Below are 15779 nucleotides of genomic sequence, written 5' to 3'. Positions count from 1 at the left end.
GAGAAAAGAAGAGAAAGGAGGCTTGTTTCTTGCATCCCTTGGAGCTTGGTTGGTGGAAAAAGTTCTTCATCCTTTGGAAGTTTTTGCTTAGCCGAAACTTGATGGAAGGAAGAAGAAGGTGCCTTGGTGGTTCTCATCTCGGAAGATCATTGCCCACACAATGTCCGAGGTTAGAAGAGGAATACGGTAGAAGATCAAGAGGTCATTGAAAGTTCACAAAGAAAGGTATAACTAGTAATTATTTTCCGCATCATACTAGTTTTATTTCTTTGTAAAAATACCAAATACAAGAGGCATGTGATTCTAGATTTCGAATTAGTTTTCGATGTTGTGTTCTTTTATTTTCTTTTCGAACTTGTGTTTCGATTATTCTTTTTGGTTAACCTAGAGTCATTTAAGGAAATTAAATATTAACTTTCCTTAAAAGGCTTTGTCTAGGCGGTGGTGGTTGCTCCCATATCCAAGAAGGTCATGTGCCTCGCCATGCAGACCTGGAAGCCTAATTTGGAAATTAATATTTAATCAACTTTGTGACCTAGGTGATTTGGATTGAACGTGTTAAGTTCCGCAAGAGATCCAAATCTAAACCTAAAAGAATATATAAGTTAAACTTGGGATCAAATGTGTTAAGTTCCGCAGGCGATCCAAGTCTAATTTAAAAGAACACATGGTAGCTAGGAAAGGTTCAGATCTTGTACAAAATTTTTGTACAGAGGAACCATTAGGTTTTTCGAGTAGTAACCAACACTAACACGCTCCCGTCGCTCCTCCTCGTATGTCATAGCTTCTTTGCGCCATCGCTACCGCTGGGAGCACGCCGCAACCCCTTGGCTAGCTGCCTCCACGCGCTGCAGCCGCCTCCACGCGCCATAGCCAACGTGTGCTGCCACCGCCCCCAGCGGGCGCCGCTACCTCCTCTAGCGGGCTCCGTCTTAGCCTCCTGCGGCCATCGCCGCCGCCTCCAGCAGCGGGCGCTGCCTCCAGCGGACGGTGCCGCTCTTACTATTTGGCTATGTCGACCTTCGAGTCGAGATGGGGTTCCGGCCATCGAGCCATTGTGTTTCTCTATTCATACTGTTATTATGCTTGTGAGTTATTGGTATCATCCGGCATGCGTGCCATGTGTCGACCTACGAGCCGCTATCATATCCGACCTGCACGTCGTGTGTCGGCCTGCGAGCCGCTATCATATCCGACCTACGTGTCATTTTTTTTGGATCTCTGCTGCACTAGATTCCACGTCGTCGCCCTCAGATCCGGCTCCTCAGCTGACTCACATCCATCCACTTGTCAGGGCCACAACAACTCGATCAGCATCGTGATCAGCTCACCAATCCCTCCGAGGGTGCCCCCTGGGGCCAGGGTACGTCACTGTACTCACCTTGTATTTATTTCACTGTTCCACTATTATTTGGTTGCTCATATATTTGTGGAATCCACCTCGAGCACTGGGGTACCAGAGATCGGGGCAACCCGATCGCTGGCTGCAGGTATTGTTGACCGGATGACTTCTGACGACTCGATCAACACAGAAGACAACTCACCATCTAGGTCATGGAGATGCGGTCAACATTCCAGACACATCGTTTCGGCAGTTTCGTCTTCTCAAATTCCCGACAGGATCAGTGCTCCTCTACCTGTATGTGCATGACTCATCACTAGGGGTTCTTGAACCTCAAGTAGAGCAATCGTAGTATGATAGGTTATAAGACAATGGCTAGTCGACTCAACTAGCATTGTCTCCATCAAGTAGCTCAAGACCTTGACCATACGATCATTTACTAAGGGTCTTGAAGTTTGTATATAGATCAGATATTGTGATGTGTTATTTTCTGATGATCTATTAGAGGATATTTGAATGATGGTCTATTATTTGGTATTTATTATTGATAGTGATATGACGAGTAGCACATTTATAATATTTATAGATTTGATGATTTGTAATGGATGATCAGATTATAAACCTATTGTCGGTGATCTTACGGTTGAGTAAGTTGTTGTACAGACATTACGAGTCCTTGGTAATGTCATTTGGGCTTACCAATGCTCTAGATATTTTCATGGACTTGATGAACCTGGTATTCCTAGGGTATTTGGATCAGTTGACATTGACTTCATTGACAATATTGTGATATGTTTTCGATCTGAGGTGGATCACAAACAATATCTTTGTATAGTTCTAGAAATTCTTTGACGAGAACATCTTTATGTGAAGTTTAGTAAATACAAACTTTGGGCTATCTTCTGTGGGATATTTGGGGGCACAATGTCTCTAATAGAGGTATATGAGTGGACCCACAAAAAATAGAGACCGTTATAAGTCGGGAGCAGTCGAAGACAGTATAAGTTCATAGTTTTTTGGATTAGCTAGATATTAGTGGAGATTTATTGAGGGTTTCTCCAACATAACTATGTCATTGACTCGACTAACCAGAAAAGGAGTGAAATTTAGCTGGATAGAGTCTTGTGAGGCGAGTTTTACTGCACCTGTTTAATGTTACCTTTTGGTGAGGATAGATTTGTACTCTACACAGATACATCATACTAGGGGATTAGGTGCAATACTCATGCAACACGAGCGAGTAGTATCGTATTCTTCTCGTTAGTTGAAAGATTATAAGAAGAATTATCCAGTGCATGATTTGGAGTTAGCAGCCATCATGTTCTCGCTGGAAATTTGGAGGCATTATTTGGATGAAATTCTTGAAAGATTGAGGGGGAGTCATGATTGAAAGATCAAACATCATTTTCAAAATTCTTTCAAAGTTAACTTTTAAAATTCTTTGAAGTTGTGTTTGAAAACTTTTTTAAAATTATTATATTTTTTAACTACAATTTCAAAAATGGCCCTATTTTAAAAATAATGTTTGAAAATAAATACTTTAACAAAGATTTCTCAAGTGTTTTCAAAATTATTAGTGCAAAATTAAGGAACCTTAAGTAATCTTTTTTATGTGTGTCAAACAGAGAGAGTGACCTTATGTTAAAAATATTTTGATTCCCAACTCTGGTATAAAATACTAAAGGCCAAATACCTAACCTTAAAAAAATTGTCAACCATCAAAAGGGAGATTGTTGATGCAATCAGCTTCTAGAATTTTTAATGTTTGACAATGTACCTAAGTCTGGTCAGTTTGACCAAAGTGTTGATCCAAATAGGACTTAGGTCTAGTCAAGACCAGATGACTAGTAGGAAAAGTCCTAACTGAATGTTGGATAAGGGTAAGTACTAACTAGAGGTTAGGCAGGTAAAAAGTCTACTAAGTGACTAGTCCTAACTAAGGTTTAGGGGAAGTCTTGGTGAGTGAAACGAGGAAATGGAAGTACTAGTGAGTGAAACGAGGCCCTAGTGAGTGAAGCCAGAAGGGTAAAGTCCAAGTGAGTGAAGCTAGGTGGTAAAAGTCCTGGTGAGTGAAGTCAGACGGTAAAAGTCCTAGTGAGTAAAGTTAGGCAGTAGAGATCCTAAGGAGTAAGCCTTAGGTAGTAAAGTCCTGGATGCAGTCTAAGCATGAAGCTTAGTAGGTTGAGTAGACTTACAGGAGTGTGGCTTGATCCTAAGGGATTGACCCTTAGGTGGTAGACTTGGAGGAGGGATCTCTAAGCAAAAGGTAAGCCTAGTAGATTAAGTAGACTTATATATATATGTTAGGTTGCTTGTTTGTGTGGTTATTTTATAGGAACCCAGAGTTGGAAGCAAAATAGAGAGTAGACAAACATAAATGGGTGAACTAGACTTCACTCAGGTCGAACCAAATCTAAACCAATTCAGTAGACCGAACTAGCGATTTGGTAGACCGACTGGGTTCGATCTAGATTGCTTAGTTGTCAGAAATATTGAAGTGAAAGATGATGTGGCAAAAGATCTGGTTCTCTTTATGATTTGGATGAGGATAAAGATAAGTCAGATGATGTAGATAGAGATAAGGCTTAATCTAAATAAAAGTTCATCCAGATAAGAGTTGATCCAGACTCTATAAAAGGAGATGAAGACTCTACATTCAATATAACTTTTTTAATTTTACTCTCCATCTCTATGCTCAGAAAGCTACTGCGAAGCTCTGCGATCGGGGAAGCTCTAGGGGAGTACGTTGCGCTCAGGACTCCCGGATCGACCATCATCTTTTGTTTGGTTTGTTTATTATATGTTGTACATATTTATTATTATTTGTAGTTGTATCATAAACTGTAAAACGGGTTTCTTCGCCTCCAAAAAGTTTCAGAAAGGAGACTACTAGTGGACGGACACTCTGTGATTAGACATTCGATGTACTGACCCTGGGGGTTGAAAACCAAGTAAAACCCATGAATATTCTTTTCTTTAAATTTTTATTATATTCTGCTGGAACTAACACTTTAATAGAAAGAACGAACGAAATTGAAATGAAAAGCGACAAGTCGATATTCACCCCCTCTATCGACGCCATCGATCCTACATTCACTTTCAAGTCATTTGAATCCAACGATTCATCATTTTCATTTTTATCTACTTTTGAATAAATTAGGAGAAAATTAATGATTTCTTCATCGAATGTTTAATTTGTCAAGTGACTCGAAACTCGACACGTCCGACTATACCTTTTCCATGCCTTGGTCATCTGCACTAATGACTAGTAGTTATCCATAATTTACCTCCTCTATATTAACCTAGAGATAGATTAACAAAGACACTAGAGACAAACAACTCACCTTTTAGCATATTTATTCGAATACACCAACCATTCAATCCCTATGTTGGCTCTGTTCTATGAGACATGTTGTTCCATGTTTTCATTTTTAGGTTTGTACTTCGTCGTTTCGATTTTGTGGTTCCACTTGTTCAAGGAAACGCCACTTTTTATTCTTCAGTTGCAATTCTGCCGTCACCAGAGACAGATCTATTCAAAGGCTATATTGGGCTATAGCCCAACCCTACCAGCCCAAAAAAAATAGGTATAATATGACATCTGATTTTAACTCGCTCCCATCTCCAACACGCGCGCGGCGCACCCCATCCGACAACTGACGACACCGTGAAGGCGCATCGCTGCACCGACACCGTCCAACATCGGAACGACTCCACTGCTTCGGTACCGCCGCACCAGCCCTCGCACGCAACATATGCTTATCCAGACTCTGGACACAGGACAGATAACCCTAAATGGCAAAATCTCTAATATTTTCTTCTTCTCCTTTCTACTGTTTTTTCAATCGCCTCCCGAGTTCATTGTCGTGGCCACCATTGAGCAGCAGAGCATGTCGTGGCTTGCTATCGACTTCGCTGCCAAAGCATGCACATTCTAATAGCGTTGGTCGCGTTGCTGACTTGCCATGTTGGTTTTGGCATTTTGCCAAAGCCGGCTTCAGTCTTCACAAATCACAGTATTGGTTGCCGTGTTAATTTATAATTTTTTTTTCTTATGGATTGTCATCACTTATTATTTAAAAAAAAACATCTCGGACTGCAAGGGCATCAAAGCTTGAAATTTGAAAATCTTTCATCAGCATGGACTTCTATAGTTCTATTATGATTTGTCATATGGTGTTGAGATTTGAACATCTTTTTGAACTTAGAATTGATTTTATCAATATTTTTCAGTTGGCTTTAGCTTTCAGAATTTTATTTTAGAATAAGATAATAATTTACATTTTATCTCAAGTTATAACTATTTCCATACCTAATTCATTGAACTTTAAGCCATTAGTGAACTATTACTTATTTATTTAGGGATTTAATTTTAATTATTCCAAGATGGAACATCAATCTACTACAAAGAAAAGAAAGACATTAATATCATCTTCCTTTAAAAAGAGAGATCGTGAAACTAGTGAAAGCACTTCAATTCCTACTACAATGGAAAATCAATCTAGTGAAGGTTTTCTCATTCCTAGTGTCCAAATTCTTTCAATTTCTTCTCCTAGCAAAGACCATCGATGATTGTCTGCTTGTATTGAACGAGATTCGGGAAAAAGAAAAAAAATGTGAATATCATGTTAATATACAAGATGAGATAAGACGTACATATCTAAGGATGGGGCCTTATCAACCAAATATGTTGGAGTATCCGGCTACAAAATTTGAAAGTCAAAATTGCCGGTTTCAGAAAAAATGGGTTCAGAAATTTCATTGGTTAGAGTATTCACCTTCAACATATAAGGCATATTATTTTTATTGTTTTCTTTTTCTGAATGATATTAATTCATCTAATATCTCGGCACTAGTCAATGAAGGATTTAACAATTGGAAAAGGATAAACCAAGGGAAAACGTATGCATTTCTTGCCCATATTGGTTCTGCAGCTTCTTCGCCTCATACTATGTCTGAGAGATGGGCTAAAAATTTGATGAGACCCTCTCAACATATTGATAATGTGATGTATGTTCAAGCTAAATAAGAAAAGGAGAAAAATCATTTGCATTTGAGGACCTCAATTGTCAGTGTTCAATGCTTAGCGCTTCAAGGTTGCGCCTTTAGAGGTAACGATGAATCTCTATCTTCATCTAATCATGGGAATTTCTTGAATTGGTGAAAGCTTTTGCAAAAATGAGTACGAAAATTGATGAAGTTGTACTTGAGAATGCTCCAAAAAATGCCCAATATATTGCTCCAGAAATTCAAAAAGATATTTTACATATTATGGCCAATATAGTACAACAGATGGTTCGTGAAGAAGTTGAAGATAAATTCTTCTGTATTATTGTTGATGAAGCACGAGATATATCTAAACAGGAGCAAATGACCATTATCTTGAGGTTTGTGAACAATAATGGGATTTTGATAGAAAGACTTTTTGCCATCAAAAGTGTTAGTGACACTATCTCATTGAATTTGGAAAAAGAAATATCAAGTGTTCTTGTTCATCATGATCTACAAGTTAAGAAAATCAGAGGCCAAGGATATGATGGTGCTAGCAATATGCGTGGTGCATGGAATGGACTCCAGGCATTATTTCTCAGAGATTGTCCTTATGCATACTATGTCCACTGTTTTGCTCATCAACTACAATTAACATTGGTTTATGCAGCTAAGGATGTTAGTGTTATTTGTAAATTATTTTCTCATTTGGACAATATTGTCAATATTGTTACTTCTTCTACTAAGCGCATTGTTGAGTTACATACTGCACAAAGAAATGAAATTGAATATATGTTGGCAATTGGAGAACGTGATTTTGGAAGTGGGGCCAATCAGATTGGTAATTTGCAGCGGACATGAGCTACTCATTGGAGTTCTCACTATGACTCAGTAAAAAACTTGATGGGTATATACGCTGCAACTTGCAAAGTTTTTTAAATTCTTAGTGACTATTCTCCAAATGGAAGAGTTAAGGCTGAAGTTCGGGGAATTTACATAAATATGGCAAGCTTTGAATTTGTGTTCATTTTGCACTTAATGCATAAAATTATAAGAACAACAGATACTCTTTGTCAAATTCTTCAAAGAAAATCTCAAGACATTTTGACTACTTTTACATTTGTCTCTATTACCAACACCATCCTTCAAGAACTTAGAGAATGCGGGTGGGAAGAATTTCTTCATGAAGTGAAAGTTTTTTTTTCGAGAAATGATATTGATGTGCCTGACCTTGATTGCATATATAAGATTAGTCATTCTCGTCAGCAAACTACAATTGAGCATCTTTATCACTTTGATATTTTTAATGTAGCAATAGATTGTATCTTGATGGAGTTAAATACTCAATTCAATGAGTCATCAGTGGAACTTCTTTCTCTTAGTACAGCTTTAGATCCGAAAAATTCGTTTGATTTAATTAGCAGTGATGATATTTGCAAACTTGCAAAGAAGTTTTATCATGAAGATTTCACAAATCAAGACATTGTTGCTTTGGAACATGAATTGGTACATTATAAACTTGACGTGATGCAAAATTTGAAGGTTTCTACACTTGTTGAGTTGTGTCAGCAATTGACTGAGAGTGAGCGGTCAAATGTTTACATTATGTTAACTAGATTGATTCATCTCGTTTTGACATTACCTGTTTCTACCGCCAGTACTGAGCAAGCCTTTTCAGTAATGAAGCATGTGCAGACGACACTTCGTAATAAAATGGAGGATGATTTTCTTGAAGATTATTTGACACTCTATATTGAACGAGATTTAGCTAAAAATATAGATGTAGATTCTATTGTAAATGACTTTTATGTTTCAAAATCTCGTAGGGCACAACTTTGTTGAACAATATAATATAATAATTTTTTTTGTTATATATCTATATAATTTATTATATATTTTTAATAATAATATATAATTTGTTACATTAAGTTCAAGCTCCTCCCAACTCTAATTCCTGGATCTGTCCCGGCGCCGCCACTTGTATTAATTTCTCCAGTTTCACATCTTTTGCAATAATCTTCTTTGTCCTAAGTCTATCGAATGATGGTGTGCAGTGACCCGTGTCATTTTTTTCTTTTTAACGGAGGAAACTATAGCCGTCAATTTGAGTTGGGTCCGTCGAATTGGTTCGCCCCGCCAAGTAATTTAAACGGGTTTGGTTGGAATTTTATCAACCCCAGTCCGTCGTCTTGGTGCAATATCCCTCAGGTCAAGGTTGACCTGGTTGACCAAGCTTGAGTCTTGGTTTGGGTTTCGATGTTTGACAATGCAGTTGTGCATTTGGGGAGATTGTCTGGTGCAATTCCCCTCTGATCAGGGTCTGATCAGGTTGGTTGAAGAAGAGTCAAGTAGGTCAAGGTTGACCGGATACTTGACTGGGAAGTCCTAACTGGGATGTTAGGCAGAAGGGAAATCCTGGTGAGTGAAGCCAGGTGAAAGACCTAGTGAGTGAAGCTAGGCAGGAGAAAATCCTGGTGAGTGAAGCTAGGTGAAAGACCTAGTGAGTGAAGCTAGGCAGGAGAAAATCCTGGTGAGTGAAGCCAGGTGAAAGACCTAGTGAGTGAAGCTAGGCAGGAGAAAATCCTGATGAGTGAACTAGGTGAAAGTCCTGGTGAGTGAAGCTAGGCAGAAGAGGAGTCCTGGTGAGTGAAGCTAGGCAGAATGAAAGTCCTGGTGAGTGAAGCCAGGCACGGGAGAAATCCAGATGGGTCAAGGTTGACTAGACATCTGGTGAAAGTCCAAGTAGGTCAAGGGAGTGACCGGATACTTGGCAAGATGAAGAAAAGTCCAAGTGGGTCAAAGGGATTGACCGGACACTTGGTGAGGGAGTCCTAGCAGGTCAAGGGTGACCGGATGCTAGACATGATGTTCCAACAGGTCAAGGATTGACCGGATGTTGGTTTGGGGGCTTTGAGACTTGGTTTGGGCAAAAACCAGCATCTAGATCGATCAGCTGATCGATTGGATGTTTCCCAATCGATCAGCCGATCGATCGGGTGAGTCCCTGCGACAGAGCTCCTCCCAATCGATCAGCCGATCGATTGGGAAGAAATGTCGCGAGAACAGAATGCCTCTGGATCAATCAGGTGATCGATCCAGAGACCCCGATCGATCAGTGGATCGATCGGGGTGGCGCGTTTTGTCGCGATAAGCCCTGGATCGATCAGCTGATCGATCCAGGCAAATTCCTAGAGCACAGAGGCACTCTGGATCGATCCGTGGATCGATCCAAAGCCTCCCTGATCGATTTGGAGAAATCCAATCGATCGAGATTCGACCGTTAGCGTCGATTTAAGCCGCAGGCGTTCATTTCCTTCGCATCGCTTCTACGATTCATCTCCACTCATCACCAGCGACTCCACAGCTCTCTCTCAAGTTCAGATCGCCAGTTCTTGAAGATTCTTGGAGGTTCTTTCAAGTCAAGAGGCGGATCAAAAGCAAGAAGAGAAGTTAGGGTTACGGTTTATTGTAAGCTTTTGCTTGTATTTCATATCCATTCTTTTCTTCTTGTATTGAGAGTTTGTAAAGGCCTCTCCGCCTTCGGTAGTTACCGTAGAGGAGTGTGTTTCATAGTGGAGGGTGTGTGAGTGTTTGGATCCTTGGATTAGTCACCTCTTGTGAGGTGGATACCAAGTAAATCCTTAGTGTTAGCGTTGAGTGTTTTTTCTTGTATATTTCCGCTGCATCTTTGAAGAAACAAACAACGCCAAGCACACGAGCACGCCACGAGCTATTCACCCCCCCCCTCTAGCTACTTTTCGGTCCCAACAAGTGGTATCAGAGCGAGGTCGCTCTTCACCAGAATCATCGCCGGAAGGGGCAAACAAAACAAGCAAAGCTAGAGGGTGAAGAAGTTGGAGCAATTCTACAAGTCGAAGACTTCATCACAAGAAGCTCAACTTCAAGATGCAATTCCAAGATGGACTTGGATTTGACACAAGGGTGGCTCCACCGTACACATCTACATGCTTCGATCTTTGGAAATCAAGGATCGAAAACTTCTTAATGGTGGAGATAGAGCAATGGTTTGCTCTTATGGAAGGTTTCGAAGCTCCAACAAACTCCAAGGGCAAGCCTCTCAAGAAAAGCAAATGGAGTTAAGAGCAAGTTCAAAGGAGCAAGGCAAATGATAAAGTGACCAAGTTTTTGGTCAATTTATTGCCAAGAAATGTTTTGGCTCAAGTTGGAGAGTTCAAGGATGTCAAGGAGCTATGGAGCAAATTGGCATCAATACATGAGATCCCCTCCACTGCACCAATCCAAGAAGAATTCAAAGAGGGTGACTCATTGGAGCAAAATCAAGAGGAAGAGGAAGAGGACTCCGAAGTTGAGAGATGTTCAACTTCCGAAGAAGAAGTCCAAGAAGAAGCTTCATCTTCGAGGGAATGCAATGAAGGGAACAAGGAAGGAGCATACTCCTTGTTCCATGTACAAGGTGAAGATGAAGAAGCCTCCACCTCTAGGATTGAGGGGGAGTAATCTTCATTGACACCGGATCAAGAGCAAGAAGAATCTTCTACATCCGGGTCAAGAAAAGAAGAGGATGAAGAAGCTTCCACCTCCACAAGTCAAGAAAGATCTAATGGAGGAGCATCACTATCGGATCAAGAGGAAGCCTCTACATCCACATCACATGGAGGAGCAAGTGTCACCCCTACACAAGAAGGTATAAACATTTCAACTAAAAATAAGAATCATATTATATGTTTTGAGTGTAGGAAGAATGGGCACTACAAGAGCAAGTGTCCCAACTTGGCCAAGAAGAAGAGCCAAGTGGCACAAAAGGGCAAGGAGAAGCCCAAGGAGACCATCCCCGGAACAAAGAAGAGCAAGGAGCACATTGTGTGCTTTTCTTGCAACCAAAAGGGGCATTACCGAAGTCAATGCCCTAAGGGGAAGAAGGTGGTCAAGGCTCATGGAGGAAGCTCAAGTCAAGGGGGAGCCTCCAAGGTAAAAAGAAAGGTAACTTTCATTGAGCCTACCCCTTTAAATTCTGGTAAAAAGCATGATAGTTCTAACTTATATCATTTTAATGCTATTTACCATGAAAATAGGAAGCATGATAGCGTTAAGGAAAACATATAGCTTTTCATGCTAAAACTACTACACCTAAGGCTAGGAATGTAGGTAAAAGTCTAGGCAAGAACTCAAAGAATTTTAGCTACAAGCCTAGAAACAAAAATGCTCATGGATTTAATGGAAAACCAAAAACTAAGGACTTAGTGATAGAGAATCAAGTCTTGAGGTCAAGACTTGACAAACTAGAAAAGACCCTAAAAAGGATGGAAAATATCCTTAAAGGGCAAAATGAGCAAAACCTAGGTCTAAGAGTACAACAAGGGTCATCCAATGGCCATAAAGGTTTGGGATACAAACCTAAGGCTAAGAAAGATGAAATCTCTTACCATAGGGTTCCATATAGCTATGGAACCAACCCTAGGTCTAAGGGTCAAGTCAAAAGTACAAGGGAAGTTATCCCTAGGAGTATTTTTGCAACTAAAGTGACTAAGACTTCTAAGAAGTCTAACAAAGTCATTAAAAAGGTCACAAGGGAAGTAATCCCTAGGGTTGACCTAGAAAATGTGACCAAGGCTTCTAAAAAGCCAAACAAAGTCACTAGGAAGGTATCTAGGGAAGTTATCCCTAGTGAATACCTAGAGCATCCAAGGAGCATCAATAGGTTTTGGGTTCCTAGGAGCATTTTCTCTACCCCAAAGATGGGTTAGAGAGTGTCAACTCTAAGAAGAAGGGTAGTTAACCCAACTTTGAAGAAATTGACACTCGAGGAGCATTTTCAAGGTTATTATCAATCTTTGAAAATGAAATGGATTTGTGATTTACTCTTTGGAAGAGTAATATGTGCCAAAATTGAGAAGTATTGATCTTATTTTAAAATGACACATATGGGGAAAAGACAAGGAAATACCAAGTTGGGATTTTGGTATTTTCTTAGTGCTACTCTTGATGGAAGAACGAAATATGCCAACATTTGAGGAATAAGCTAAATTTCAATTGGCATAAATTAATCAAGAGAATTGGAAATGTCAATTTAGGCTTTGGCAATCTCTTGAAGCACTTTTGGGCAATCTAGGTTTAAAATTTTAATATTAGCTAAGAATTAAGGATACTTAGGCAGATAATCTAGGTATTTTATTTATATTAAACCTTGCCATGATTGTTTGCCTATGATATGCCATGACATCATGTTTAAATTTTGTATTTTGCATTCATCCTTTATTATGAAAAATACAAAAATATCATGTCATGACATACATACATCATGTAGTTATAGGAATCTTTCTTTTGAAAGCTATTTCATTTTGATGTATGCCATAACATTATCATGCATTATATTTCCTTAAAATTAAGGACAAATAGCATTTATCAACTTGTATCAACAAGTGGTATTTGTAACAAGTGGTACAAGTGTATCAACAAGTGACATCCTAGGTGGATGTTCAATATTCACGAAAATGCCTAGATAGATATGCATGATCCCTAGATTAGGGTAAAACTAACTTTTACATCTCACAAAGACCTATAAGATGACTTGTATGTGTTTTGTGCACATTAGAGACAAGTGAGATGTTAGGATGATGAACAAAACTCAACATGCTGATTTAGTGCATTCTTTTGAGTTTTAAATTCATCAAAACACATAGTTATGTGTTTTCCCATCATTGGGAAAGCTAATGTACAAGTCATGTGCATTAAGCCCAAGGAACATGGTGGGATATTGGTTTTGAAAATGTTTTTGAAATGTTTTTGGAAAACCTTGGTGAAGGCTATCTTTTGATAGTAATCATCATTGAATAGTTAGACACAAAACTTGAAGAAAACACTAAAGTTTTTACAAGTTTTCAAGTTTGTGTTAATCTTTGAAAATATGATGTATTTTCATAGAAAATTATTTTTCCATGATAAAGTATACCATAAATAATGTCTACACAAATTTTCACGATTTTTAGAATTTTGTAGAATTTTCTAGGAATTTCTGAAGTTGACTGAAATGAAATTTCAGCAACTATCAGACCTCAATCGATCACCCGATCGATTGAAGGGTCTCAATCGATCGGACGATCGATTGAGAACAGGCTTCTAGCGAACAGAAGCCGTCTAGATCGATCCACCGATCGATCCAGCTCTCCTGAATCGATCAGTGGATCGATTCAAAATGGTCCGATCAATTGGAACCCAACTCCAATCGATCCAAGATGCTGATTTTGGCTGGTAAAGCATGATTTCAGCATTTTTGAACCATGGTTAGTCTAGGTAACCATTCCAAACCCCTCAAAATACATTTGTATACATAAAAAGGGTATTTTCATGTTGAAAACAAGGATGGATTGGTTAAGGGACACTAAGTAGAAGTTTAGGTTGAGGTTTGCTTCATATATTGAATATTTGAACCTCAAAACTCCTAAATTTGGGTTTCCTAAAGGTTTAGGGATTCCAAGTCATTGTTGGTGCAATGACAGAAGTTACCACCATGTCTTTAGGGGGAGGGACTCTTTAAAGACATGAAAACTATTTTTTCATGAACCTTGGAAGGTGGTTAACCTTCTTTTCAGACCATGCTCAAGGTTGAGCGGTTGAACTTTAATGGGGAGTGGATATCCTCATTGTTCAAGTGGTTTAAGTTAAAAATACTCAAGGATGGGCATTTGACTACATTGATGGGAGAATGTAGGGTTAAGGATAATGAAGGGTATGGGACTTTCATTATCGTGTTGATCACAACGAGTGAAGTTGTGAACAACGATGAGCAACTCTTTAGGGGGAGAGTTTTCAACAAGTGAATTTGTTGATGTGTGCTCAAAGGTGGGGTTGATGTGTGCTAATAGGGGGAGAATGAAGGGTTTAAGTTAGGACTTCATTACCTAGAGGGAGTTTGCCCTCTTAGGAGGAGAATGAAAGGTTTAACTTATGCTTTCATTACCTAGTGGCATGAAGGAGGTTGAGGCTAAGGGATTAGCCTAACTTAAAGGTGATATTGTCAAACATCAAAAAGGGGGAGATTATTGGTGCAATATCCCTCAGGTCAAGGTTGACCTGGTTGACCAAGCTTGAGTCTTGGTTTGGGTTTCGATGTTTGACAATGCAGTTGTGCATTTGGGGAGATTGTCTGGTGCAATTCCCCTCTGATCAGGGTCTGATCAGGTTGGTTGAAGAAGAGTCAAGTAGGTCAAGGTTGACCGGATACTTAACTGGGAAGTCCTAACTGGGATGTTAGGCAGAAGGGAAATCCTGGTGAGTGAAGCCAGGTGAAAGACCTAGTGAGTGAAGCTAGGCAGGAGAAAATCCTAGTGAGTGAAGCCAGGTGAAAGACCTAGTGAGTGAAGCTAGGCAGGAGAAAATCCTGGTGAGTGAAGCCAGGTGAAAGACCTAGTGAGTGAAGCTAGGCAGGAGAAAATCCTAGTGAGTGAAGCTAGGTGAAAGTCCTGGTGAATGAAGCCAGGCAGAAGAGGAGTCCTAGTGAGTGAAGCTAGGCAGAATGGAAGTCCTGGTGAGTGAAGCCAGGCACGGGAGAAATCCAGATGGGTCAAGGTTGACCAGACATCTGGTGAAAGTCCAAGTAGGTCAAGGGAGTGACCGGATACTTGGCAAGATGAAGAAAAGTCCAAGTAGGTCAAGGGAGTGACCAGATACTTGGCAAGATAAAGAAAAGTCCAAGTGGGTCAAAGGGATTGACCGGACACTTGGTGAGGGAGTCCTAGCAGGTCAAGGGTGACCGGATGCTAGGCATGATGTTCCAACAGGTCAAGGATTGACCGGATGTTGGTTTGGGGGCTTTGGGACTTGGTTTTGGGCAAAAACCAGCATCTGGATCGATCAGCTGATCGATTGGATGTTTCCAAATCGATCAGTTAATCGATCGGGTGAGTCCCTACGACAGAGCTCCTCCCAATCGATTAGCCGATCGATTGGGAAGAAATGTCGCGAGAACAGAATGCCTCTGGATCGATCAGGTGATCAATCCAGAGACCCCGATCGATCAGTGGATCGATCGGGGTGGCGCGTTTTGTCGCGATAAGCCCTGGATCGATCAGCTGATCGATCCAGGCAAATTCCTAGAGCATAGAGGCGCTCTGGATCGATCCGTGGATCGATCCAAAGCCTCCCCGATCGATTGGGAGAAATCCAATCGATCGGGATTCGACCGTTAGCGTCGATTTAAGCCGCAGACGTTCATTTCCTTCGGCATCGCTTCTACTATTCATCTCCGCTCATCACCAGCGACTCCACAGCTCTCTCTCAAGTTCAGATCGCCAGTTCTTGAAGATTCTTGGAGGTTCTTCCAAGTCAAGAGGCGGATCAAAAGCAAGAAGAGAAGTTAGGGTTACGGTTTATTGTAAGCTTTTGCTTGTATTTCATATCCTTTCTTTTCTTCTTGTATTGAGAGTTTGTAAAGGCTTCTCCGCCTTCGGTAGTTACCGTAGAAGAGTGT

At 40.2% G+C, this 15779-nt stretch overlaps 1 protein-coding gene across 1 annotated transcript; it reads left to right on the top strand.

Annotated features, from left to right (window-relative positions):
• Positions 1-6520: 6520 nt before the first annotated feature.
• LOC121972646 (zinc finger MYM-type protein 1-like) lies at positions 6521-8173 on the top strand. The gene is made up of 2 exons (XM_042524296.1): positions 6521-7172; positions 7644-8173. Exons 1-2 carry the CDS (start codon positions 6521-6523, stop codon positions 8171-8173), a joined length of 1182 nt encoding a protein of 393 aa, XP_042380230.1.
• Positions 8174-15779: the final 7606 nt, after the last annotated feature.

The sequence above is a fragment of the Zingiber officinale genome, chromosome 4A, assembly GCF_018446385.1.
Source record: "Zingiber officinale cultivar Zhangliang chromosome 4A, Zo_v1.1, whole genome shotgun sequence".
In the NCBI taxonomy this organism is placed as follows: Eukaryota; Viridiplantae; Streptophyta; class Magnoliopsida; order Zingiberales; family Zingiberaceae; genus Zingiber; species Zingiber officinale.
Note: the sequence above shows the minus strand (reverse complement) of the source record. Positions and strands in the feature narration are given on the sequence as shown.